We start from the raw sequence: 27,376 nt of genomic DNA on the forward strand, positions 1-27,376 counted from the left end.
CTGCCGCTCACTTACAGACAGAAGAAAACCTCCCTCAGCCCCGCTCATCTCCCCACACTTACCACTACCTCTGCAGGCGAGATCCCTCCATCTCCCCTAAGGTCCCCTCCAAGCCGTACCCAAGCCCTACAAAGGGGCTGCACTAACACTTCCCACCCCAACAAACACAGCTAACCCTTTCCAACCTTCCTGACAAACACAACACTGAAATTCCAAGGACCCCTAATAAAAAAAAATAAAACAGAAAGTCCCTGTGTCCCTGCTGAACAATGCCAAAGGCCACCCTTCAGTGAGTCACAGGTCTGTATGCTGGCTAGGTCATTCTCCATTCTTAAGAGTGGCTGAGATGATGCCTGGGCCTGACCCCAGACCCAAAATTCAAAGCTGTGCTGCTGACATAGGCTGTCTTTACTAGTGCCCAGCCTAGAGATGCATAACACCCCTGTGTACTACAAACATGGTCTATGAAGTTGCCAGGTATTTCAGAGTTTTCTTTCTGCCCTGCTCAGAAGCACTTCAGTACTCAGCTTATGCTAAAGATCCAGAAACTAGATGCTCTTCTTTCTTGGGCCCAGGCTTGGTGGCAGGTATTCTCAGGGGCAGTCTGGTACGCACACACACAATTAGGCCTAAGCATAGATGGTGGTAGTGGTGCCCCTCTCCTTTCACACAGGGCAGCTTGACAGGTGAAATTTTTTACTGGGGTATGGGAAATGCTGGGTCAGTTCCTTCCTCTGGTAAAAGGTTTCTAGCTTAGTGCTCCACCCTATATCAGAGAACTGCTCACACCCCTAGGGCTGCTTCTGATTGGGGAGGACAAAGGTAGGGGCTTGGCCTTCTCAGGTAGCCAGAGGAATTGAACCAACATCTCTCTTGTTTCATCGGTGACTCTGTTAGTCACTGGGCTGCTGCATCTGCAGAAACTCTAGTCAGGCCTCTAAGGCCTCAGAGCTGCTTATCCTAGAAGAGGGTTCAAGGCAATGGCTCCTGAGCCTTGGGTGAGGCATTTAAAGGGTGGCCTGGATGTTGTGCTCCATGTGCCCTGCTGGCTCTAGGCAGTGCCTGAGGGGGCAGACAGGTAGGTTGAGCCCCAGCATCCCCCACACCTTATTTTGGAGCCAAGGTGCCCTGGGTTCTGCCTTCCATGCTAGGAGTTGCGGTGCCTGGGTTTCTGGGCTCCTATGGAGCCGATTGCCGCCCGTGGTGTTGAATCCTCCTGAAATGGGGGAGGAGGTGTAAGAGCTGCCAATTCTTGTGGGGAGTCCAGTGTCAGATCCAGTGGTATAAATCCCCCAGGGCTTCTGAGGGGTCTTCCCCTCTCTGGATACCCACTCATAATCAAAGCCACAGTTATTAACACAGCCTCTGGGCAGCGAATCACAGGGCTTCATGGACCCAGAATGTGGCCTGACTTGAGTGTGGGACAAAGGTGGGGACCATTGGGTGCGGCCAACCTCTGCAATTCAGTATAGCACTGTTGAAACAGCTTTCAGGACCAAGCACAGAAATCAATGGTTGAGAAGCAGGAGCAGATCAACCCATACCAGGCCACAGAGGCAGGAGCATTACATAGCCCTTTGTTTCTTTTTGGCTACCTGTCAGGCAGATTGTTCTTCCCCACCCCCATCTTTGTTGCCAGATCACAAGGATTCTAATTTCTGAGCCAGAAAACAGGAAGCTCCTTCACCAGACACAGAGCTATTTATTCTCCCAACACCAGTTGTGGTTACAGAATGACAAGGAACGTGACAGACCTGCTGCCTGGGGCACAGATGATTTTTGCCTTTCTAGGCAGAGCAGATGTCTGGCCAACCTGCCCAACTCCTCTTTGTCAGTGATAGAACAAAGAAGATCAGCAGGATCCTATGGGAAGGCTTTGTAGGGTGGAGGATTGGTCACTGAGCTATGACTTGGAAGATATGGGTCCTAGTCCCAGTTTAGCTGTTACCTTTAACCTTGGGGAGGAATAGTATTTAGTAACCTGTGCCTCAGTTCTTTCACCTGTAAAGTAGGGGTCATATAGTTTGTGCTTCTTGGCCTTTTAGCTCAGATCAGATACCTAGAAAAGGTACTTACCTAGCAGGGGAAATACCATGATCACCAGGTCTCTTGTAGAAGTGGTTTTCCCAGATTGAGGCCTGTCCCTTGTACTCCAGGTATGCTGACCCCTGCTAGTTTTCCCAAATGCAGGAAACTTGACTGCACAATTTTGTGGCAAAGAGAGATTACTTTCTTGCTTCCCCCTGGCTTGCTCTCTGGCCTTTGGGCTAAGAGCAAGCAAGACAAGGGGCATCTGAAGTGCAGGGGCACTGGGCTTGCACGTAGGATGTCCTCCCACCCCCAGACTGAGTCTGGGAAGGAGGATACTTGCCCAGTGATAGAGCCACACAGACTTGAATGATTGAGCTCTGCTCAATCAAAACTTGGAACTTGACTTTTGGGCTTTGCCCAACAGAATTTGGAACTGATTTGGCCCTTAAACAAACAAACAAACAAAAAAGCTAGGGAAGGTGACCATGATGTACAGTAATTGCTAAAGAGACTACTGGGGCTTTGTTACATTGCAAGGTTTGCCTGTGGTATCATGTGCTGTTCAGTGTATTCAAGATTGCCTGCTTGCATTGTGCTGAGGCCTGTCCTTCTGTGATTATGTGGTGATGAGCTCAGCAAATGGGCTTTGGCTACCCCATGAAGATCTGCTGACTGGCAGGGGAAACAGATTGTGCCCTGTGTCACTGGGATGGGCACAGCTCTGAGACAGAAGAGGACCCCTGCTGCTTAGGGGAGTTGCTGCAGCCCCTGAGCACGTCTGTACCTTCATGGTCAGTGGTAAGCTTGCTTAATGAAGTATTAACTAAATGCACAACAACTACAGTTACTGTGCAGTAGCGCCAGTGCACGCTTTTTAGTGATGCTTACCGAGCAGTTGCCTAATACTACTGCATAGTAGCCTATTAGCACAGTTTTTGCCTGGCACACTACTGAGCAGTGTTATTAGGCTGCTGTGCATTGAGCGTCTCATGTAGATGCACCCTCTGTAGTTAAAGTGACTGCAACTTGTTGTGTAGATTAGGCCCAAGTCTCTCAGTGGAACTTGTGTTGCTGGTTTGATTCTTGCATCTGAAAGCTTGTCTAACTTTGGACCAACTATGTAGCTGGACTAATAAAAGATCTCACACTGGGAAATCCTTGTCTCCTCTGGCCAAAGACAGTTTTCAAGGCTTTGTGCTATAATACCTCTCAACCACTGTCTTCCCAATGCTTAATTTGCAACAGTGTTGCCCAAAGATAAGCTTCCAGCCACTTAGCATTCTCTTCTCAATTGTGTAAAACTTCTCCATTGTATAAATGTGCCTGCATAGTGTGAGCTCCTGGCTAGAAGCCACAAATGCCCTCTTTTGTACTTTTGGATCCATTACTGGACAAACATTTGAGAGGGAGAGTCCTTGAATGTGAAAGGTATGGGTACACTGTCCTGGGGCCACTCACATTGTGTTTATGCTTTAACTTTTGACGATAGACATTCCCTGTGTATCCATTGGCTGTTTGAGTGTTGAGCATGTTTGAGTACAATAGGTTATTGTATTTTGCACAAGAAATAGTCTGCCTTACCCTTTGTCAGGAGTTTCTTTGACAAGCTCTGTATTCTTTGCTAAATGTCCAAATTATCAGGGAGAATAAATCTTGATTGATAGGTCTTTACATCCATAAGCACGTCTGTTTGCCTGTGCATCTGTTCATCTGAACAAAGTGGGCAAAATGTCATGGTTGCAAGATCAAGCACTTGAGAGCTGGGGAGAGCCCCTTTGCATGTGCTTATTGTGCCACAGCTTTTACTCACAGGAACACATAGCACTTCCTTCTGCTGCAGGAGCCCCGACTCATTCAGTCTGCATGATGAGTGATTCATAGATTGTAAGGGGCTGGAAGGGACATCACAAGATCATTAGGTCCAGCCCCCCTGCACCAGGTAAGAAAGACAACTGGGGTCAGGTGATCCCAGCAAAGTGACCATCCTGTCTCCCCTTGAAGATTTCCAGGGTAGGTGATTGTGCCACCTCTGGGGGGAGTTGATTCCACAGTCTTATACCTTAACTGTGAAGAAGTGCAGTGCACTTTTCAGTATTCCCTGCTTGGAAGACAGGAATCAGAATTTCCTCATGTGGCGGCAAGGACCTGACACATCTGCCCAAACCCCCGAGAGCCCTGCTGGTTCCTGAGGGGAAAGGGTGGAGAACGCCAGGGGATCGGCGAAACTTACCAGTGGGGGAGAATGAGCCCAGAGCAGTGCAGTGCATGGCACCACAGCACTGTTTTTTAAGCATGCTGTTGGTTTGGCTTGGTGGTTCCTGGCTGATGACGTCAGCCCCAGGGGTGGTGGAGCCTCAAGTCAGCTGTGACTGTATCGTGAATGAGGCGGGAAAGTCTCTCCCCACCTCATTCATGGAAGGAAATTGATGCTGTCCTGGAGAGTCAGGTTCTGCCCCGGCCTCTGCCACAGAGCTCCTGTGTGATGTTGGATATGCTGTTTAAAAGCCCACCGGGGCTAGGGCTTTAGCACACACAAGGCTTGAGAAACACCTCAGATTATGGAAAAATTCACGGGCACTTGTGACCTTTTTGCCTCTGATCTCTGTGCCAGCAGGGGTAAGGTTGCCTTGTCACCTCTCAGGGGCAATGAGAAGATAAATTTGTTAGCATTTGTGGAGTAATCACATCCTATGGCATTGAGAACCAGAGTCACTCATGAGGTGTCACTCCGCGGCTTGGCTGGTGAATGACCACATGAGTGTCCTGAGCAGGGCCCTTCCCCAACTCACCTGCCACGTCTTAATGATATACAAAAGAAAAAAGGGGTGGGGGGAGGGTTTCCCATGATATAATCAGTGGGCCCCTATAGGGGTATTCACAGTACAGTCATGGCTGACTTGGGGCTCTGCCTCCCCTACACCCTGTCTACTCACCTACTGTTGTAGTAGCCCCAGGCTCTGGAGTGGTTATGTGCTTTAGCATGTGCTGTTTTGATTACAGATCCTTCCCACCCCACTTCCCTTTGGTACTACTCTTGCCCCTGCCCCTCCAAGCCCTGCACTGCAGTCAGACTGACCCCTGGCTGCATGCTAGGGAGGGCCCTGAGAGGCTGGAGGAGACTGGCACTCTCCCCTCCATGCCAGTGTTCAGCACCACAGCAACACCCCCCTCCCAAATCCAGGAAGACCATTTGCAGAGTCCAACTGTAGCCCTAGAATGGAGCATGCTCAGTGCAGACTCAAGCAAACAGCTTTGGGATCAAGAGACACCTGGGTTGATTTCTTCCCCCTTGGTTTTGTTACTTGGCCATGTTTCAGTACTGTTGCCTGAAAAGCCCAGCCTTGCCCCCAGGATGCTTCCATTTCAAACCCCTCTGATGCTTGGGAGTCATCATCATTATCATAGGTAATCCCTTGCAGTTGAGGCCTAGGGAACGTACCTGTGACTGGTCAGCAGAACACCTGACCGGAAGAGGAGGAGCTCAGGGAATATAAACCTCGGTCTCTGAGGCAGAGGAACCAATGTTGCCCTGAACTCAGGGTGAAGAGCTCCTGCCAACCTAAGCTGCCAGGGAGCTAAAGCTGCTGGCATGGAGGTACTGTATGTGCTAGGAGAGAGCCAGGGAGGGGGGCTTCTGCAGCCATATGATGACTTAGAGGGGCTTTGAGGGTTGTATTTGAAGCAGGTTGCTGATATTTTGGTTTTATTTTATACAAGAAGACTGGACTGTGGCTATAGGGGTGGACTTGCAAGGATGCCTGAGAGATGCTTCAGGTTTTGAACCCTGCCAGGGACAGGAGCACAAGGGAGAACAAAAGTGGGACAAGGGCTCTCTGAGGCTGAGGGGGCCAGAGCCTGCTCCCCGAAAATGAGACGCAAGCAGGCTGAACCTCAGAAGCCAAGCCAGAGCAACCAGCAGGATAAAGGCCAAGAGAGCTGAAACCTATACAGGCTGGTGAAGTGTACAACCCGTGAGGCATAGGTGTGGCTATGGGGGAGGCTGGAGGCCATGATTAAAACCTCTAAGGTAATTTAGTGCCTGAGGGGCAAGCCTGGTGCCAACCAGGCACAGAAGGTGGTGAATAGGTGAACTGACTTTCATGTCAGAGCCCTAGGGCAGCTTCCCTGAGGACTAAAATATCTATCAAGGTGTGGCAGGAGAGACAAACAAGGGAGGGTACCCTGAGGATCTGAGGTGAAGCGGGGTAGTTTGTTCAACAGGGGGTGTCACTGCTGCCATGATGGTCCAGGATGTCCTGCACCTGCATACCTTCTGAGGTATGTACCAGGTTTGGTTGTACCATCCTGTTTGGTTCTCTTATTCACTATGGCAGTTCATACTGATTCTGTGCCTCTCAGGATGTTCACAGCCAGGTTCCAAATGTTCTGATGCACTCTGCAGCCAGCTAAAGAACTGCAAATTTACCAGCTTTTAACTCTTCCTGCTTCTAGCCTTCTTTGTAGGACAGCATGGCTGAGGGATGTTTAGCTTAGAGAAAAAAAAGATTAAGTGGAGACATGATAACAGTTTTTGAGTGTCTGAAAGCTTTCAGAAAGAAGATGGAGAAAAACTGCTATCCCTGCCACAGAGGGCAGGATAGGAGGCAGCGGGTTTAAATTGCTGCAAAGCAGATTTAGATTAGATCTTGGAAAGAGCTTCCAAATTGGCAGGACAGTGATTAGGATGCCAGGGGACATAGTGGAGTCTCTTTCTTTGGAGGTTTCCAGAAAAAGCTGGAGAGGTATCTGTCTGGGATGGGTTAGGAACAGCATGTCCTGCATCCCTGCAAGGGTTGGATCAGTGGTGACTGGTGCCTCCTGAGTCTGGTGGGGCACTCTGCAGACTGGAATCAGCCGGCCAGGCAAACTGGAGACCACTGGGTGGAACATAAGGGAGGAGCTGCAGCCTCTCCGCTCGGCTCTGTGGTGCCATGGTTTGCTGTCCTAAGCGGTGCTGAGTCGGGGGCCAATCTTGAGGGGGGGGCATATGCCACAGTCGCCTGTGAGTTGGATGAAGTAGCTGACCCTCAAGGTCCCATCCAGGGCTGCTAACCTGCTTTTCCTTGTCACAGAGTTAGCTGCTTTGATCTGAATTAGCTAATCCAGATTAGCTACCCCAGGGGAGGAACCCCCATCTTCAACATAATCATTTACTTGGTAAAATCCTCTGTTCTGTGCCATGTAGGATTAGCTAGTCATAAAACCCCACTTAGGCATTTCTGACTCCTCAACACCTGCTTTTTTCACTCCAGACCGAGCAGGCAGTAACCTCCACCCCCCATCCCTAATTGGACATCTAAGGATAGAAGGCTATGACCCATAGTATGCTGGTAAACATAGTGTGGGCATCTCGTGGACATCTGGGAAGTGCAACGGCTCTTAGCTGGAGTTAATCTTTAATAGCTAAATCTGCCCTCTTTGGTTGTGGCTTTTCACAACCCTGGTGATAATGAGACCTTATTACAAGTCATTAAGGAAGGAAAATAAGCATGTGCTAAAGTGCAAAGTTTTAGCTCTGATTAAGTGGCAGAAAGTGGACTTGGGAGCAGACAGGGGTCTGGGACCAGGCTGGGGTCAGTCACTCACAGGCAGATATTTATGGCAGCCTGGCAGTGATCAGTGTTTCCTTGGATGCTGCTGAGATGGGGGACAGTGCAGGGCCCCCGAAGGTCCAGAGGCTTGGGTAAGTGACCCCTACATTATGATCTCCCTTCACAGGTGGGGAAACCAAGGTAGGGAATGAGTTTCTGCTTCCTCCAAAGACACTCAGTGGAGGAGCCAGGGCTATTGTTCCTGGGCCCCAGGGTAGCATTCTGCTTGTGCTGATTACCAGGGAGTAGTCTGCTGGATAACTGTACTTACAGGGTGATGGCTGGATGGGTATAGGGCAGGGGTAGACAATGTTTTTTGGCCGGAGTGCTGAAAAAACCACAATGTCTAACTTGGAAGGTGCCGGTGTGCTGCGGAGCACAGAGCAGCTGTTTGCAGCCTTCTGGCTGCAGCCAGCCCGCAGAGCCCAGTCCACTTGCAGCCTCCCAGCCGCCTGCTGGGAGCAGCCTGGGCTCCGTGGCTGGCAGCAGCTGCTTAGAGCCTGGGCTGGTGGTGGTGTGCCAAGAAAAATGGTCTGGAGTGCCATGCTCAGCACATTTGCTGGGGGTTGCTGACCCCTGGTATAGGGTTTGGGTGGGGGGAGGGGTGCCTCTGTGGAGGGATGGCTGTGGTTCCAGGGTGACAGCTCTGCAGGCTGGAGGAAAGCAGGGGACACCATAAATGGGGTGCCTCCTGAATGGCAGTCATTTGCCAATAGTCCTGAAGCAAGCAACTGCATGGGCAGGATTCCTTTCATGCTGGCACAGAGACTCCCAGCTTCATGGCTGCTGCAGAGGCACTCAGCTGGAGACTGGCTGGGGTGGGAATAGCCTGCACAGCAGGCTGGCCTGGAGAGCCAGGGTCTCCCTTGGCTTGCATGCATGTGAAGGGCACAGATCAGAGGGTCCTCATTTCTGCTCTCTCCTAGAGGGTGCACAGACGCACAGGCTGGTAGTGTGCATAGTTCCATGGAGCCAGGCTTGGTTTGGCTCTTAATGTGGCTGATGGGGCAGTGCAGGCCTCATGGCTGAGGTAGATCCACAGAGGCAAAAGGACTGAGACAAGAGCTTTGGAAATGTTGCTGGGGCCCCATGGAGCTGTAGGCACTCTCAGCTGCTGGATGGGGCAGCACAGGAGCTGGGGCAGCCAGACGGAATGCATGTAGGTATATTGTGTAGAAAAGATGTGGAATGGGTGCTCTGAATGTGTTTGCCTGTTCTTAGAAAAAGCATCTGGAATGGGGTGTGTGAGAGATTGTACGAGTGTGTGCAAGGAGGTTCTGCAAAGGTCTTTGTGTGTGCACATGCATGTGTATGTGTGTATATATTTGTGTGTGCATGTGCAACAGGGATCTGAAACTGCATGAGAATATGTGGGAAGGGTTTAGAATAGACCTGTGTGAAGGGGGCGTGGGATCAGTTAGGTGTGTGTATGTGTGCGCATCATGTTCTTTGGTGGGTATATGTATATGATTACTTTTCATGCATATGCATGTTTGAGTGTATGTGCATATATATGTGGGTATGTGTGCATGTGTTTGAGCATATATATATAGGTATTTACACATGCATGCATTTAAATGTGTGCACACGTGTATATACCTGATAACATGTATGTTTACATATGTAGGTACACATGTATACATGATTTTAGGTGTTTGTACACATGTGTCTATATACCTGAGAATGTGTGTATACACATGTGTGCATGTGTTTGAGTGTGTATATGTTTGCTGACCGCAGGGCAGTTTTAAGACAGGTGTGCGTATGTGTCTAAGAGCATGGGGGAGTGCACATGCCTGGTTGCACGTGTGTGCAAGCCTGTGCATGCAGGGAAGGGGGGCAGCTTACATTTCTGATTTCTCTACGCATCCCCAGATATTTCCTGAACGGCTCAGAGCTGGCAGGGGTGGGGGAGGGTGTGTGTGGGGTGGGCGTGCCTTGCAGCAATCTTGGCAGTAACTCTCATGCTGTTGATGGTTCAGTAGCAGCTCCCAGTTCTCCAGCCTAACACTCACGGTGAGTCCTTGTGCCCACTCTCCCAGACTTTTCCCCCCACAGCTTGGCAGGGGAAAGAGGCGCGTGGATGGGGTAGGGGCCCAGGAGGAGGGAATGGGTTGTATAGAGGGGGCAGGCACTTAGTGCCTGTTGTCACAATGCTGGCACCGCTGTCCTCCCCTTCTCTCTTGCCCCCACCCTTGCTTGGCTGCCTGCAGCTACCCACCTTGGCACTGGTGGCCTCTGAACTGGGCAGGCTGAGCATGTGGCAGAGCCCGGAAAACAAGTTTCTCCTTTAGAGGAGGCTAAGAGAAAACAGATGTTGTGGCGAGCCACAGGGAAATGTTGTCTGTATTAGGAAAGAATGAATCAGCCAACCAGAGAAATAGAGATTTGAGGAGCGGCTGTGAGGAGACGGGGACGGGAGTCACGGCTCAGGAGTTGCCCAGGGAGTGGAAGCAGGAGTGTTGGTAGGTAGGAAATGGATAAATAGACAGAGTGGGAGATGTGCAGAATGGGAGGGGTGGCAGTGGGCAGAGGTCCTGGATATGGGAGCTGGCACTGTATTTCAATATCCCCTGCTCTGAACCCTTCCCTAACCCCCAGCCCTCCCCCACAACCCTGCTGACTGTCTGTGCCCTGGTCGGACAGTGACCCTTCGGTCCTGCCCTGGGGCAAGGGCAGGGCAGTTAGTGCCCTTGCTGCCTGGTTGGGAGACAGGGCTCTGTGGGGAGTGGTGGACTGTGTCTGCCCAACCCTGCTGGGTGCCTCACCTGGGAGCTCTGATGTCTGTGCCCCCCAGCCCTGCCCTGATTGGGGGTGGGGGGCAAGGGTGGGGAGGAAGCCCTATAGCCAAACTGGTCCCTTTCCTGCCCCTGGGTGGTGCAGGCCAGAGAGGAGAGTGGGTTTTTTACTTTATCATGGTTAGAGTCCTGGTGCCCTGGGTTTGGGGCTAGGAGAGGCTTCAGGGGTGGTCCTCAGGGGCGAGGTCCTGGGCTGGGGCAAGTGGCATAGTGGAGCTCCCTTATGGGAAGCAAGGAGAGATGCCTGACCTGGGTGCAAGTGCTACCTGGGTGGGCCTTTTGTGCACAGAAGTGTGTACTCACACTTCTAAGGGGCTGCCTCATGCACATGTGCTGTACGGGGATGTATCCTGCATGTGTCACATTGATGTGGCACATATGGCATATGTGTTGCATAGGGGCTCCATGGTATGCTTACACTGTGCAGAGAACTGTTGCATACTCATGCTACAAGAGGGCACATCTCATGCATGGTGCTGGGCAGCTCTAATCCCAGGGGCCTGACCTTTACTTACATGCTGTCTGGGGACAATGTAGCTGGTGCCTTGATTTCCTCTGGGGTAGGGTTCTGAGGGGATTCCTGCTTGGTGAGTGGTACATGGAGCTGCCACAAGGAGGCCAGGGCTATTTTTAACATTTCCCCATCCTCAGTTGAACGGGAACAGGGTTTTATTATAAAATTGTATAATTCATGATTCACAGAGAGCAACTTCCCTACCCAGCCCCCAAGCAATGAAACACCACCACATAGGGACTGGTCAGTCTACCTGCTACATCTGAGGATATCACCTGCCTCTGCCTACCAGCCTCCCAGGCTGGGAAGATGATTAGGAATGAACCTGTGTTGTTCCTTGCAGGGTGGAGTGCATTTCACTGGCTTTGCTCAGGACTGCTCAGTGGCCTCTTTCCCCAAGCCTTGGATTTTTACTGGCAGAAAGAGTTCCCTGACCCAGAGCCTGTGCCCCAGCCCAGTTCCTCTGGAGCTGCCTACCTCCCCTCCCAGAGGCTAGTGTCAAAGCTGGTCCCTGACCTTGTGAGCGATAGGACAAGATGGGGAAACTGAGGCACAGCAGGGGGGGCAGTGCTGTGCTCAAGGCCACACAGCACCACCTGGATATTAGTGGATGTGGCTGAAGATTCACAGTGCCTGACAGCCCCTGCTTCAGCCACAGCTTGGGTGGGAACAATGCAGCCAGGTGTGGCTGAGCCCAGGCCACCCTGCCAAGGGGAAGCAGGTCAGCTGGCAGTCAGGCCTGCAGGGCACCCATGGGACACAGTCCCCAGAGATGCCATTCATCACAGCTGCCTGAGCAGGTTGAGTGCTGCCTTGTGACCCCAGTGTCCTTTCTGCATCAGCACTAAAATCCTGCACACCAGCAACCTTTGTCCTTGGACACCCAAAGGTGCTGGCTCAGACACCCGCCTGGCACCTCCCCAGGCCTTATCTCTCCATCTGCAACACCAGGGTCAGAGACCTGCCCCCGTCCACTCTCCAAGGCACAGGCCACAGTATTGAAGGTGCATAGCTTAACTCCCAAGGGATCAGAGAGCCTGCATAAGGGGAACAAGGGACAAAATATGGGGCAGGACAGACATGATGGTGGGGGAGATGGCTGTTGCTCCTTCCTCTGCTCCAGAGTCCCTGTCCTCTGAGCTCATCATGTGCTGAGCATTCCTGGCTCCCAGGGTAGCTGACACAGGGTAGCAGCTCCCTCCACCCTGGTATAATGAAGCAAGGGAGGGGGGAGATGGGAGGACTGATGTAAGTTCTATCCCATGGTCTCATGTTGCACTGTGACTGCCAAAGCTTGCACCAAGCAGGGTACACTAGCCTGCAGGGAGTGGTGGGGTCAGGACTAGGGGTGGGGTGCTCTATCCAGGTTGAGAGTGCAGGCCACAAGACCCCAGGGTCCCCAGCAGGGCTCTTTGGATTCTCCCAGGCATGGAAGGTCCCATTCTCCCAGGCATGGAAGGTCCCATGACACTTTTTGCAGAAGCCTCACCTGCATCCCAGTTCTCACATGTTTAACTCCAAGCAGCCATGATCCATATCTGCACTGGTTTATTTGGATGCAGTATCCTAAGCTCCATCCTAAACTCCCGTGCAAGGGAACTGTTGAACAGCTGCTTTGCTCCACTTCAGAGGCAGCTGCTTGGCTGTGCTTGGAAGGAACCTCTAAAAAAAACCAGGTGTCCTCCCCAGCTTCAGTGCTGGCCTCTGTGCAGTGATCAGTGAGTGGCCCCTGTACAACCAGCAGTGATGCCTTACCCCAGATGTAGCTATATTGCAGTGGTGGATATGCGATGCTGCAGAGCAGCTATTGAAGAGAGAACATGCCCCACCCCAGAGGTGGCTGCATTGCAGGACAGAATTGGGAAATCACCCAGAAGCAGTCTTACCTAGCTGGTACATGGATATCTCTGTAAACAGTTTCTGTACCTACCCCAGGGGAGGCCTTATTGCCAGGGTGGGTGAGGGCCCCCTGTGTGGTGGGGCAGTGTGGTTGTTGGACTGGTGCTGTGCCCCACCGTAGAAGTGGCTGCATCTCGGGCCGAGTGTGGGGCCATTAATGAAGCAGCCATGTCACAGTGCCAGTCCAGGGCCCTTCTTCAAGCTGTGGTCTCTGCTGTTCTAGATCTCCCCCAGGGCCAGAAGGCTGGTGCCATGGAGAGCCAGGGAGCAGGGCTGGCCAAGCGCCTGGCCACGCTGCTTTCAGGGCTCGTGGAATGCATGTGTTTTGCGGGCGTCATCTTCGGCTGGGCTTCTCTGGTCTATGTGCTCAAGGGCCTGGACTACTTCGAGGACCTTTGCAAACCTGTTGCTAACATGACTGTCAACACCACACATGAGACAGGTATGGCTGAGCTCCCAGCACACGTGTGGCAGAGGGAATGAATTCAGAACCAATGCAAATCATAGCATGCCCAGGTGTGCATATTCATGGGTACACAAGCCCTCCTTTGCCTACCCCCAAGGCTTCTCTGCCTTTCTCCTGGCCCTCTGGTGCTTTCCCCATAAGCCCCATTTGAGCTTTTAGCAGATGGGGGGTGGTGCAGGGATTTAGGGGATCTTTGGCTTCAGAGTGTTGGGTTTGGCTGTATGAGGAGTGCAAGTGCTGGGGACTGTGTGGAGAGGTGGGAGAGATGGTGTATTGGATGGAGAGTGTTATCTGGAGAGCAGTGTGGAGCGGGTAGGGAAGTAGTGAACTATATCTGTCCTGGGCAATTTTTGGGCTGGAGGCTTTGGGACTGAGCTGGGGTATTGATATAGGGGCTACGTGGGTGGGTTTCTGTCAGGGGAGCCAGAATGGGGGCTGTGTGGGGGTGTCTATGTAAATGGTTTGGAGAGGCAGAAGGGTTTACAGGCAGTGGGCTGGGTATGAGTGACTTTCAGGGTCTGGAGGATCTGGGCTTGGGCATGAGTGAGCTGTTTGTCAGGCTTGGGGCAGCCTCCCCCCACCAGGACAGCCCATGACATGAGCACTCCCCCCAGGCTGCAGCGAGCAGGATGAACAGTTCTCACTCATCTTCACCATTGGCTCCTTCATGAACAACTTCATGACCTTCCCCACGGGATGCATCTTTGACCGCTTCGGCACCCTCGCAGCCCGACTGCTGGCTATGTGAGTAGGGGGCGGGTGGGCGTACACATGCAGTCAGACCTCATCCCTGGGTGGGGGGCGTGGGCTGCTGTCGGGGTGTAACAGCCCTTTGTGGAGCTGAGTGGGGCGGGGGGCCAGGGCCAGGGTTCCCTGCTTCTCCCTTCCCTCTGGCACATACACCTGCTTAGCTGGGCTGTCTCTATCCCCACAGCACCATTATCATCAGGAAGGGGCCCAGCTTGTTTCATCCAGCTCATTCCATCTACCCTTAGCATAGCCTCCCCCCACCGCATACAGCATTATCCCCAGCTCAGCCTCATTACCCCACTTGCACAAGATTGTTCCTCCAGCTGGGAGGTTATTTTAATTTATCTGGAGAGCGACATATTTTGGGTTTGAGGGTGGGGCATTTTGTGCTTTGCTGTGTAACTGTCGAAAATATAAGCCAGACTGATCTTTGTCAGCCTGGAGTGGTTGGGGAGGAGCCTGGGGTGGCAGGTGGGGTTGTGTGATATGGTCTTCTCAAGGGCTGAAGGAGGTTATGGGCAGAGGGGTTACTGTCAGTGCAGAGGTGTCCCAGGGGGATAACTTAGAGCCACAGCAAAGTAAAAGCTTCAATTTGGGGTATGTCACAGAGATCCCCTGGGTACGGGCTCCCTGGTTGTTGGTGGAAAGAGACATAAGGGGAACAAAAGGGGCAGGGGGTCACTTCCATGCTGGTCACCCACTGAATCCTGATTACATAGCTTCAAGGACAGAGGGCTGTGATCCAGTGTGAGCTCCATTGCAGCTGTGACTGATTTATCCCAGCTGGGGATCAGAACCACTGACTCCATTGTTCCTCTGGTTACCATATTTCAACCAGGTCCTTCCTATGGATCTCTGATTGGTTTACTTCAGCCGGAAATTTACTCCAAGGGCTTCAGTGTGGCTGGTTTGCTCCAGCTGGGGGGAGTCTGAGGCTAATGCTCAGCATCTCTGCTACAAGCCCCTCCGGACCCTGCTTTGATGGGTTGGGGGTCTCAGGGACATGTGGGGGTAATGACTACATCAGGTGATAGTGTGTACGGGGTGATGGGGGTATGGGAGGTGATGGTTTGTGATATGAAACAGGTGAGTGGGAGTGATGGGTGCATGTGGCTCAGGTATATGTGGAAGCAATGAGGATGTGTGGGAGAGATGCTGAGGGAGGTCAGTGGCTCTAGTGGTTTCAGGTCAGGGAGTTTATTCCTGCTGCAGATGCAGCTCATTAACTTCGTCTCAGTTGAGTTAATCTATTAATGGGCTGGGGGCAAAGTCAGGTGGCTCACGTGAGCCCCACGGGGTGCTGATGCAGCGGGTTCTAGGATATACCTCCTCCCATGTCAAGTTGCACAAGTGCCTGCAAAGAGGAAGGAAGGGCTGGCTGCCCACATCCTTCTGCGTGCTTGCCTGGCTTGCTACACGGAGCTGCTCCCAGAACAGGACCAGGCTGCCATGCTGTTAGGCTGGGCAGTTTGTGTGTGCTGACTCCCAGTGGACTCACTGCTGGGCTTTCCTGCAGGGTATTTGGGGAGGGTCCTCTTCCCCATGACAGCCCAGCTGAGCACGGAGGACAGGTCAGCCCCAGAGCCCAGGGCAGACAACGAAGGGACCTTCTCCGACTGGGACCTTCTCTGACCTTCTCTGACTTTAGGAGCAGGTCCTAGCTGGGTTGAGAGGATTAGGGCTGGTTGGATCCACTGGTCTCAGTGGGGAAGGATCCAGCCAGGGCTTATCCATGCCTCCACTGCCAGTGTGTATTCCCAGCTGTCTGGAGGGAAAGGCTGCCCATGCCCAGGCCTTCTGCCATAGGTCTTTGCCTTTCTGTGATCAGGATCCAGACCCTGGAGCTGAAAGACTTCACATGCTGGTATCAAACAAGTTATTCCATTTGGTGCCCACCATCCATCTGTCCAGCCCATCTGTCTGCCCATTCATCCCTCTGGGCACTTCCATTCAATCCATCCCTACATTTCCATGTGCACCTCTATCTAGTCCATCTGTCCATCCACTAGTTGATCCACCCCATGACCAGCATTTGTCCCATCCATCCATCCGTCCCCCCAGCAGGGTTGTTTTTGTTTCTGACATCAGCTTACCTCCTCTATGATACAGGGTTGGGAGACTCTTTGCCTCCCAGCTTCCCTCCGCATTACCCTGTGTCTCTGTGTTTCAGCTTTCTGTACACTGGGGGTACCCTGCTCATCTCCTTCTCCACAGCAGGTAAGTGCTGTCCTTGTAGGTGCTGTAGGGTGGGCCTAGGTAGTGTGTGCCGGGTATTCTGTGGGCATGAAGTCCTGCTGGAGTGGAGAGGTCTTAGAGATGGGACACCATCACCTTCTCTGACCCAGGATGAGAGCCCTACTCCCAGCTGGCAAGCCTGAGCTGGGTTATCCCCCAACAGCGATGCTGGTGGATCTTCTGCTTTGGGGGTGAAGAGGCAAACCCCTTCAGAGTGATGTCACCCCACTTGTGACTGTTAACTACCCAACAGCACCACCTGCTGGACAACTCTGAGCATACCCTTGGACTGCTCTGATCCCATATTGGGCACCCAAGTGCAAGCAAACTTGTATGCTTGTGTTCCTGTGGAGTTCCACCCCAGCAAGTTGTGGTGAGGCCTGGCTGTGCAGGGTGTATGTGTGCGTGTGTAGATTGGGTCCCTGATCTGTGCCTTTGTGTTCCTGGCAGCCACGGCACTGATGCTCTTCCCCGCCATGTCGCTGCTGTCTATCGGAGGGATTCTCCTTATCCTCACCAACATGCAGGTCTGACTCCATATGGACTCCTCACTGGGAGAGGTGCAGTTGTGGGGGGGATGGGCTTCAGTCTCCTGGTGGGGACCATGCCACCTCTGGTGATGCCTAATTGACACCAGCTGGGCATGGGGGCAGACTCAACTGGGGGAGTAAAGATATGCTGTCCCCTGCTGAGCCCCATGGGCTGAGGGTGTCCTGGTGGGGCAGATGCCCTGGCCAAAGTGCTGCCCTTGGAGAAGGAAGGCTGAAAGTACCTGGGTGGCCTGGCTCTGGAGATCCCTTAAGGGCTTTTAAGTCCACCCATCCTGCTCTATGGGGAATACTTAATCTCCTTCAGGTTCCTCACGGGAGAGTAGTCCAGCAGGACCCAGGATGCCCAGACAAGTTCTAGGGGTGTGGAGTTCCTTGTGATACAGAAGATAGGGAAAGCAGCAGGAGGGGAAGCTCTTTGAGCTTGGCAGGGAGGACATGGAGGTGGACAGCAAGGTGGGCAAAGGTGGTCATGAGGTGGAAGACTCCCAGGCCCTTGCATGAGGTGAGAAGGAGAACAGCAGAATAAAGCCTGGGCCTGGGGAGAACACAGATTACAGGGTCTCTTGGGAAACCTGCCTTAGGGGAGGAGCTTCCAAGAGAGGTGGCAGCTTCTTAAACATTGCTTGGGGTGCAGGCTCTAATGAGTGCAAGGGCTAAGGCAGGGGGGAAAACACTGGTCCAGTGTTGTTTAGGCATGAACTCCTCATGGCCTGGGAATAGCAAGAGATTGCCCCAGCAAACGGCAGCTGGAATTGGTAGTGATGGTGGGCACAGAGAGGCAGTGAAGATATCCTATAAGGGATTTAAAGGCTACAGTGAGAAATGCTCTGTTAGGCACTAGGAGGATGAGGCAGCTGTCCAAAGAGAGATGGTGACTCCTCAGGGAAGGGGAGAGCAGAGAGGACTGACATTTGTGATGCCTTTTTTACTTGATTTTTCACTGGAAGGCTAACTGTGAAAGATACTAACAAAATTAGCACCAGGGAAAGAACTGAGCTGGGAGAGGGGAGGAAAAGGATAAAGACTCCTTAGAAGAGTTGGGGGTTTTGTGAGCTGGGCTTGAAGAGCCGGGTCAGGGAGCTGGCTGAGGCAGTCTCAGAGCCTTGAGGGCACAGCTGAGCATAAGTGTTCACAGTGGGGCGCACAACTCCGCACCTCTGCTGCTGTCCCTGCTGCTGCCTGCAGCCCCATGCCCCACCACTGGCACAGAAATCTGCAGGGGGCCACGTGCCCCCTGTACCCCCCTACTCCCCCCGCTCCACATCACCTATGCTTGAGGGATTGTGAGGACTCCTGGAGGTCAGATGAGGCTCCCCTGGCTGGGAAAGGAGGACCCAGGGAATTACAACTCAGACAGTCAAGCCTTGATTCCTTGAAAGACTGGAACGTGAAACCAAACTCTCTGTCTGTGAGTACCTGGAAACTAATACAGTGTCATGGACCAACCAGCAGGATTGGTCCAGATCAAAGACCAATCAGGCCTCTCCTTTTGTGACCAAGGAACAGGTCTTGTAGGTAGGGGAGAGATAGCAGTTGTGGTACAGCTGGACTTCAGTAAAACTTTTGACTCTGTTTCACTTGACATCCTCTGAGGCAAACCAGGGAAATGCAGTCTAGTAGACACCCCTGTAAAGCTGATACATGGCTAACAGGAAAACTGTCCTCACAGAGTAGCTATCAATGGCTCAGCCATCAGGATGAAAGGTTGTATTAAGTGGGGTCCCCAGGGGTCTGACTTGGATCTTGGTACCATTCAGTATTTATACTGCCAGAGAAAATTTGCAATGAGTGTAGTTGAAAGATGTCACGAGAGCTTTGGAGGACTAGGTTAGAATCCAGCTTAATATCAAGCCATTGGAGAAGAGGTCTGAAACGAACAGGAGGAAATGCAGTAAGGACAAACATGGTGTTCTGAGCTAGCTGGAACCACAAGCTGTACAAATATAAAATGAGGAACGACCAGCCAGGCTGCTGTTCTGCAGGACAGGATTTTAGGGCTCAGAAACACGTGGACTGAATATGAGCAAATGCTGTCATGCTGTTGCAAAAAAAGCCAGCACCCTGTTGGAGTGTAGGAGCAGGAGTGCTGTCTCTATGGCATGGGAAATCATCCTTCCCCTCTGCTTGGCTCTGGTGAGGCCAGAGCTTGTGGCCAGTTGGACATCCAGAAAGTAATAGAGAATCCAGAAAAGAGCAACTAGAATCACCCAAAGTCTAGAAATCAGGACCTCTGAGGCTAGACTGAAAGAACTGGGTGCATTTAGTCAATAGGAGAGAAGCATGAGGGGCTTGGGAGAGCAGTCCTCAAATATGTCAGACATTTCTGCAGAAATGAAGGGCATAAAAGGTTCTCCATGTCTTCCAGGGGCAGAACATGAAGTAACAGGCTTTGATTGCAGCAGGGAAGGTTGGGGATGGAGACTGGGAAGAGCTTTCCAGCTGCAAAGATGGTGCAGGATGAGATTGCTGGGGAGGTTGTGAGGCTTTTGAGAGCAGGTTGGACAGAGTTCCCTCAAGGATGGTCTATCTGGAGTTGGGCTTGGGCAAGGGGATTCCTTGACATCCTTTACAGCCCTGTTTTTTTCTGATTTTTGTCACCTGAGCCCTGGGCAGTCCTGATCAGATTAATGATCATGGGCTGGGGGTTCTTGTTCTTGCAGGTGGGGAACCTGTTTGGGAAGCACCGCTCAACTATTATCACTTTGTACAATGGGGCCTTCGACTCCTCCTCTGCTGTGTTCCTCATCATCAAGGTGAGCTCCTTCAGGGTGGGAGAAGGGGCAGGTACATGGGCCAAACACCCACTGATCCAGGCCTGATTTGTCCCTGCCAGTGGAGACGTTGCCCTGGTACAGACCCTGCTCAGCTCCTCTAAGGACATGTGTCCCTCAGGACCTGGCACTCACGGGATTCTGGCAGAGCCTCTCAAGGTCCCTCTGCACTGGAGTCCCCGGCCTTCACAGCTCAGCGGTTACTAAGGCTACTTCAGTGCCCTGAAGCATACTGCCCTATGTGGGGCCTCCAGGGAGAGTGTGAAGGTGTGAACTTTCAGCAAAAGTCCCCAGGATATGCCTCCTTCCCCCCACCAGGTGGCATCTGCATTTTAACAGTATTCTGATATCTAGGGCTCCTCCCCAAACAGGCACCCCCTTTTGGGATTGGTCTTGGCAGTTGTTCGGCCCTCCTGGCCCACATGGAAAAGCTCCTTTGAAATGCAGGCCATGCATAGAGCACGATTGACCTGTGGGACTCCCCACCACAGGGCAGTTCATCCAGCTTCAGCAAACGGTTTGGTAGATTAAGAGAGGACTGGCATCTGGGAGCCCACCATGACAGGGGTGTCATCTCAGGCCCAGGGCACTCCCACCCACCCCATTGTGGAGGCAACAAGAGAGCTCTGACAGGGGTGGATGGCTCTGTACACATCCTGATTCCTTCTTCAGAGCGGTGGTTATCAACCTTGTTAGATCCAAGGCACCCCTCAAAAAATTCTTGTGCTTAGTTTTCACTCATCTTTTGATTATGGAAAAATAATAGAAATGTTTTTCTGTTGCTAAGAACTCAGAATGCCCATAACAGGGCGGAATGGTTTTAACACTGTAGATTCCTATGTGAAATTTTGGAGTTTATCTTGTGAATCATGTTTGTGCACCTAACAGTGCTAACATTATGTAGACCCCATGGCACCCCTGAAAGGATCTCATGGCATCCAAGGTGGGGGGTGGGGCCTTGTTTGAGGATCATTGCCCTGGAGGAGCATCTTTTCTTTGCCCTTGTTGGTGATGGGACATGTGACCAGTTAGACTCTTAGCCTGTCCCCACCTGGAAGAGTGTATACTCTGCTCTTCTGGTCAGCGTCATCTGTAGCTGTATGGCCAGCCAGACCGTGTAGGGCACAGTGCTGTGCTCGGGAGTGGAGGTCACCATGCTCAGGAGCCCTTGGCAGACCTCCAGAGTACATAGCATATAGGATTCCCTGGCAGGGTCTCCCCTGGGAGGTCGATCCTTTGTTCCTTACCAGCAGGTTCCAGAGATCAAAGTACAGGTACAGCTGGTGCCTGGATAGATAGGAGTCTGTACCCAGCAACCTTTACTCTGTGCTGATGCTGGCCAAGCGGCTGCAGGGAGGCAGTGTTGCTGAGAGCAGGGCTGAGTTAGATCTGGGGGATATCCCCATTCTGCTGAGGCCCTGGGGAAGGCACCTACACCCTTTTGTGCCTCAGTTTCCCTTTGTGCATGCTTTCTGAGGTAGGGGCTATCCTGTTGGCTATGTGCAGTGTTTGATGTTATCTCTATGAGCCTCTGAGATGTCATGGTAGCCCCAGTATAACCCCACCTGGAGGGGCTGAGCTCACCTGGTGTGGCTGTAGAGGCTCCTTCAGTCCATCCTTGACCTCTGTCCCCTGGGATCTCCATTCACTTGTGTACATGAGAGTGACTTTCCCTTGCTACTGGGTCTGGGGCTTGACTGTCTCCCTGGGGCCAGCCCAGGGCATGATTCATACCTGTCAGACTCTCCCAGTCGTTGCCCCTTCCCCCAGTCAGGCAGGCCCCTGCTTGCTGTGTATTGGCCGTTGTATTGGCTGTGTGTTGCTGTGCGTTGTCGTTGCTGGGGACAGTAGGCAGGTCCTGGCAGGTGTAAGACTCCAGGGCAAGAATGCTTCTCACTCACCCCCACCTTGCCCCTGCAGACTAGTACCCCCTATTGCCAGGCTGGGCATTGGTGCCAGCCCTGCCTTCTGGGGAGAGCACCTCCTTTTGTTCCTTTCAGTTCAGTGCTGCCTGCTGCTGTTGCTGGAAACCCTCTGAATTGCAGGGCTCTGGCATCTGTTAGTGCATGTGCTGCCACCCCTGGCTTTGTCCCCATCTGTTCCAGGGATGTAGAGAGACAACCCCCTGCCCAGTTTTTCTCAAGGGAGTGTGCTAAGTATGAGAATCATTGTTGCCAAGGACCTGCATTGCCTTGAGGCTCTAAGCTCAGGACCTTGCTGTGCTTGGTGCTATGCAGGTTCCCCAGCTGGCACACCCACAGCCTTTGCCCACCAGTCTGCAACCACAGACATAGTCTGGCCTCCTGCTGTGGAGCAGTGCCCCCTGCTACCCCTTCTCAGCCTTGTGCCAGGTGGTGTCAGTGCCCCCTGCTGGTTTGCAGTTAATTCACCCACATGATTTTCCAGGCATTGATTCTGCAAACCTGAAGCTGCCCCTTTCTTAGGTGGTACTGAGCCAAACTCAGCTGTTCAGTTCTGTCTGGGTGCTGGTACCCAGCACATGCCTACTGGGCATCTGTAGGGACCCCTCAGTTAGTGCAATAGTGTCTAGATTTTGGTGCCAGCTTGGCAGGAGTTAGACCTGCTGAGCTGCAAACCAAACTCTCAGCAGAAGGGCAGGGAGCTTCTCATTGCACTTGGCAGCTGAATGCTCATTCATGAGTGCCTGGTATTGATTGGGACAGACGTTAATAAGCCTGCGGCAAATATAGCCTAACGGAGCAGCGCCTTCCTGGCCAGCCGGGTACAGCACCAAACAGAGCCCACAGCAGCAAAGAGACCTGCGCAGTTCTAAGGCTTGTGTCCCTCTCCTGACTTGCAAAGTGATCCCTCTGACCCTCCTCTCCAGGCCTGGGATTTCCCACGTGCTCAGAGCCTGGCATCTGTCAGACTAGCTGGCTTTGTCAGAGAGCTCAGCGAGTGAGGAGTGTCCTGCAAGGCAAGGGTGGGCAAGGGCATTAGTGCCGCCTGATTCCCAACTGGGGAGGCCTGGTCCCTGAGGGATTGGAGTGTTAGTTCCTGGGCTCACTTTCAGCTTGACGCCACATGGCAGCTCATACTGTGCCTGCACTGCTGGGGCACTGTGTCCTGGCTCCTGAGTTGGCCTTTCCCAAAGGGCGGAGTTAAGGTGGCAGGGCTCTACCCACCTATCCCAATGCCCCCTGCTCCCCAGCCAGGAATAGAATCTGGATGTCCTGACTCACCATCTCATGCTCAACCCTCTAGCTCAACCTTGCTCCTGCCCACAGCTGGGAACAGAACCAGGGAATGGTAGAATGCCACCAGGGGATCGAACCCCATGGTCCTGGCACTCGGTCCCATTTCCTGTCTGGAAACCACAGCTATCCCATGCCTCTCGCTCCCCTCTGTCTTGCACAACCCATCTGTTGCTTGCGAGCTGCTTCCTGCCTTCTGCTTAAGCCTCTGATATGAGGAAACTAGGCTGCAGGGCTCTTCAGCCCTTCCCTGTGCAGCCAGTTCCCTCTACTCCAAGGGTTTTGTTTCCTTTGCCTTAGCCCCACTGGGAAGAACAGGGTCAGGTCTATCCCGTGACAGGGAAGAGATGGAGGGGAACATCTAACCTCCCTGGTACCAGTGTTTTGGTGGAGGGGTTGGACCAGTCATGTTGAATAAACAAATGGGTTGCGTACTGGAACTGGCTGGGATGTGGAATCCTGTTGGAGGGAGAGGCCTGGCGGGGGGTTGGACTAGCCTGATGGAGCAAATTTACACAACAGCCATATTCCCCTCATCTTGTGGGCACCGATTCCTTTGCAGACTCCCAGGGGATCTCACATCTGGGATTTCTGGCCTGGCACCAGCATTCCCAGCAATTGTTGGTGCAGCTCTTAAAGTCCCTGATACCGGAGTCTGGAGGCTACATGAGCCTTCTTTGGGGAGGAGAGCCCCCTGCGGCTGCAGGAAAAGCTTAGAGAGGTTCCTTAAGGATCTTGTGATTTTTAAGAACTGTGATTTTGGGGAGGGGGTGATGTTTGGACTCGTGGAATTGGTAATACCTGCCCATGAGATAGTTCAGTGAGTCTGAATCCAGTGCTTAAATGTAGCCATCTCTGAGAAGAAGGTATAGAGTGCAGCAGTACAGAGCATGGCCAGTTACTGGTACCAGGAAAGGTCCCCACCATGGGCTGGGGAGCAGGCTTGGGTTGTAGGATGTCAGTTGTCATGCTTTGGGGCTGCTGCTTCATGTTGGGCCGTACTGGAAGGTCCCTAGTGAACCCATAAACTTGCCAGGACCCCAGTTTTTCAACTGAGCTCAAATGGGGGGGCATCACTTGCAGTACAGAGCCTCCTAGTGCCACACTAGGGTATTGAAGTCCAGACTCCAGGGCAAGAATGCTTCCCACTCACCCTCCACCTTGTCCTTGCAGACTATCATCCCCTATTGCCAGACTGGGGCATTGGTGTCAGCCCTGCCTTCTGGAGAGAGAGCACCTTCTCCTGTTCCTTTCCCTGATCTGTCTGGACCTCCTCATGACAGAGAAGCTATCCATTCCTCAATATTTCTGTGCAGTACCCAGCATCCTAATTTCTGCTGGGGCCTGTGCAATGCCCAGTATAACAGAGTCTGGATCGCAAAGTCTGTGCAGGGCCTGGTACAATAGGGGCCCTGATTCCAGGCAGGTTCTATACATGTCTCTTCCACTCCTAACATGTTCCTCAAAGCCTAGCTTGCCTCTTATATTTCCCTTGCTTTTGTCCACAGCTGTTGTATGAGAAGGGCCTGACCCTGAGGGACATGTTCCTCTTCATCACTGCCTGCAGTGCCTGGCACCTGATCCGCACCTTCTTTCTGATGCCTAAGCAGCACATCCCCTACCCACTGCCTCCAGGATACAGTTATGGGTAAGGCCCCCTCCACTGCTCCTGTGGGAATCTTCCTGCTCCTCCCTCCTCTCCCCTTGATCCCAAAGCTCTGACCTCCTTAGAAGCTTAGAATCATAGAGGAGCAGGGCTGGGAGGGACCTCGTGGGGTCATCTACACCTGGTGCAGGCAGGCTGGTTCAGCTTGGGCTGGTGCCTGGGACCCTGCCTGAAGAGTAGTTCCCCCATCTGCCTGCTGTGGAAGCTGGGTGGGAACTGCATGGTCTTGTCCCCCAGCCTGGGGTGGGGCCTGACTGGCTGCCTGTCCACAGTATGACCTGTAGAAAATCTCAGTCCTACCACACCTATGAGGAGAGGCAGCCAGCCCACAGAGGCGGAAGCAATGACCTGCAGTCAGAGCCTGTTCTTGCAGAGGCTGATCGCAGCCCCAACGACTTCCTGAGCAAAGGTAGGGGGTTGGCCTGCTTCCTTTGCTCCATGTCCCCAGGCCCTTTCCAAAGCCCTTGCTCCTGCCTTGTTTGTTGGGGGGACCCTCTGCCCATCCCAGGGACAGGACAATGCACTGGCAGTCCCTGGAGCCGTGCCTGCCCCTATGAGAGGAAGTGGAGGAGCCCCATCAGGGCATCTTGGTATACCCTCCCCAGTCTGGGTAGGCTGAGGACCCACTGAAGAGACTCCTCCACAAGCCTGAATGAGCCATTGCCCTGGGTTTGGATGGTACCAGGCATCCCCAGCAGAGACCTGCCACACAAAGGGAATGACTTCCCTGACCTAGGGCCAGAAAAGCAGGTCAGAACTACCCCTGTGGGCACTGGGGACGACAGGCGTGGGGCCAGATGGAGGGTTTTGTGGGGGGCATGGCTGGTGAAGGGGAGTAGGTGTGTCGGGCAAGGCACGGCTGATGACTGTGCTGTATAGACAGCGGTGTGGCCAGAGGAGGAGGCATGGCCAAAGGAGAAGTGTCTCAGTGGGGCTGTGTCAGGAGGCAGGGCCTAGCCAAAGGGAGGGAGGAAGGATGGCCACATGGTTGTTTTGTCAGATAAGGGGCATGGCCAAAAAGAGATGTGTCGGGGATGGAGAGACGTGGCTGGGGTAGGGTGTGACTGGATCCCTCCTGTCAGGCTTCCTCTGTGGGGGAGTGTTGCAGCCTGGTGGATAATGCCAGCCACCCCAGGGCTGCTCTGCTTTTCCCTGTGGACCTGTTGCCCCTCAGGCACTGGGGGATGCACAGGTAGCACAGAGCTGCGCCTAGAGCAGCATGCTTCCTAGAGCGTGAACCATGTAGGGGAGCTGCTGGGGGAGGGGCCTGCGTGGACTGTGCCTAGGGCTTGTGCCCCAGGAGAGTCCCAGAGTGGGGAGGCTTGGGCACCAGCACTGATAGGCAAGCCAGTGGGCCTGGCACTTGGCCCTGGGTCTCATTATTTCCTGGACATGAAGAAGGCAGGAGCTGATTTCCCTTGCTCTGTCTGATCTTCCTCGCCCTTTGTGGCCTCTGGTCACCCCTCCACCTCTGTGTGTTTAGATATCATGAGAACTGGGAATTACGGCCCCTTGAATTTCCCCTACATCCCCTCTCCCAGCATGTGACCAAGGGGCTATTGCCATTGTGCACTCAGTCCCCCACCAGCTGACCTGGGTGCCATTGCAGGCCACAAGGAGCCTCCTGTCCGGTCCTTCCAGTCCTGTGTCATCTCCAAGGTCTTTTTCTGGCACCTGGTGTGGCTGTCAGTGATACAGCTGCGGCACTATTTCTTCATTGGCACCCTGAACCCCATGCTGGAGCACCTGACTGAGAAAAACACTGCACTGGGTATGGGATGGGATAGAGGGAAGAGAGGGAGAGGTGATCCAAGAGAACGGGAGGAGGGATTGGGCCGAAGGTTTCCCAGTATACATGGCCTGGGGTGGGAGTATGAAGGAGGAGGGAATGGGGCAGACCTTGCAGGAGGGGGTGGAAGGTGAAAAGGAGGGAATCGAGGTGGAGGAAGGGGGCAGGGATGGATGGCGGGAGGGGGGTGAATGTGAATGGGGGAAGTGGTGGGAATATCTATAGCTGTGGAGCTTTTCCCTCAAAGCCTCAAAGAGGCCTGGATGAAGGTGGGTTGCTTATTGTTAACTTAGTGTCTAGAAGGGAAACTGAAGCAGGGGGTGGGTTGCTGGAGGGGGTGCAGAACATAAGAATCACCCACTCTAGGTTGCATCTGGCTCAATCCTCCAGCCCTGGGGGGTCAGGGATGGGGGTGGGTATGAGGCCCCTTGGACAGTCCTGTCCTTTCACACTGCTGTAACCTCTTTTCCCAGTGAGCACGTACACCAATGCCTTTGCCTTCACTCAGCTCTGTGGGGTTCTGTGCGCCCCCTGGAATGGCCTCATCTTGGATCGGCACAAACGCAGGAGGGGCAAGGATGGCAGCACCCACGGTAACAGTTCCCATGTAATCTGATGTATCCTCTCTCTCAAGGCCAAGCTGGCCTGATACTGTGACCTTCTCCACAGCGATGCCTGGCTGGCCTCTGGTGCTGTGGACTCCCCTATGGCAGTGCCATGCTGTGAGCTCTGCTATGCTGATCCTGGGCTGAGATCTGTGTCTCCATTCTGTCCCAGGTGCCTCAGACTCCCTGGCTGACCTGCGCTCCTGCGTGCTGTCGCTGGCAGTGACGGTGGTGCAGAGTGTGGGGTTCTCAGTGTGTGCCACCGTGCCTGTGCTGCCTGTCCAGTACGCCACCTTTATCCTGCAGGTGCTGAGTCGTTCCTTCCTCTATGGAGGCAACGCTGCATTTCTGGCCATTGCGTGAGTCATCTGATGGGGTCCACAGGGCTCCAGGGGGTGGGTGAAGGAGATGGTCCAGGATTGGGAAGGGGCAGGGCAGAAGCAGTGGGGGCAAAGGCAGTGGTGGAGGGGCAGGGGAGCAGGGCTGAGAGATGCC

At 53.2% G+C, this 27,376-nt stretch overlaps 1 protein-coding gene and 1 non-coding gene across 4 annotated transcripts in view; both read left to right on the forward strand.

Moving 5' to 3' along the window:
• The window catches only part of SLC43A3 (solute carrier family 43 member 3), a 30,817-nt gene that overhangs the window by 1,355 nt on the left and 2,086 nt on the right, over positions 1 to 27,376 (forward strand). The window contains exons 1-11 of one of the 3 annotated variants that reach the window (XM_090032136.1): positions 9,582 to 9,638; positions 13,057 to 13,275; positions 13,914 to 14,043; positions 16,220 to 16,266; positions 16,735 to 16,811; positions 19,496 to 19,588; positions 24,330 to 24,469; positions 24,760 to 24,896; positions 26,097 to 26,258; positions 26,750 to 26,869; positions 27,054 to 27,240. In XM_090032136.1, coding sequence (XP_089888262.1) covers positions 13,086 to 13,275; positions 13,914 to 14,043; positions 16,220 to 16,266; positions 16,735 to 16,811; positions 19,496 to 19,588; positions 24,330 to 24,469; positions 24,760 to 24,896; positions 26,097 to 26,258; positions 26,750 to 26,869; positions 27,054 to 27,240 — 1,283 coding nt within the window. In that variant the 5' untranslated portion in view covers positions 9,582 to 9,638; positions 13,057 to 13,085. Of the gene's footprint in view, positions 1 to 9,581; positions 9,639 to 9,749; positions 10,088 to 13,056; positions 13,276 to 13,913; positions 14,044 to 16,219; positions 16,267 to 16,734; positions 16,812 to 19,495; positions 19,589 to 24,329; positions 24,470 to 24,759; positions 24,897 to 26,096; positions 26,259 to 26,749; positions 26,870 to 27,053; positions 27,241 to 27,376 lie in introns of those variants that run through there. The other 2 variants (XM_090032135.1, XM_090032134.1) reach the window with 2 other exon arrangements.
• Positions 2,069 to 2,240, forward strand: LOC149871097 (U1 spliceosomal RNA). Its single transcript, XR_016440898.1, has one exon. It is a non-coding gene; the product is annotated as a U1 spliceosomal RNA (small nuclear RNA).

This window comes from Crocodylus siamensis, chromosome 2 (assembly GCF_052110815.1).
Source record: "Crocodylus siamensis isolate JL-2025a chromosome 2, ASM5211081v1, whole genome shotgun sequence".
In the NCBI taxonomy this organism is placed as follows: domain Eukaryota; kingdom Metazoa; phylum Chordata; order Crocodylia; family Crocodylidae; genus Crocodylus; species Crocodylus siamensis.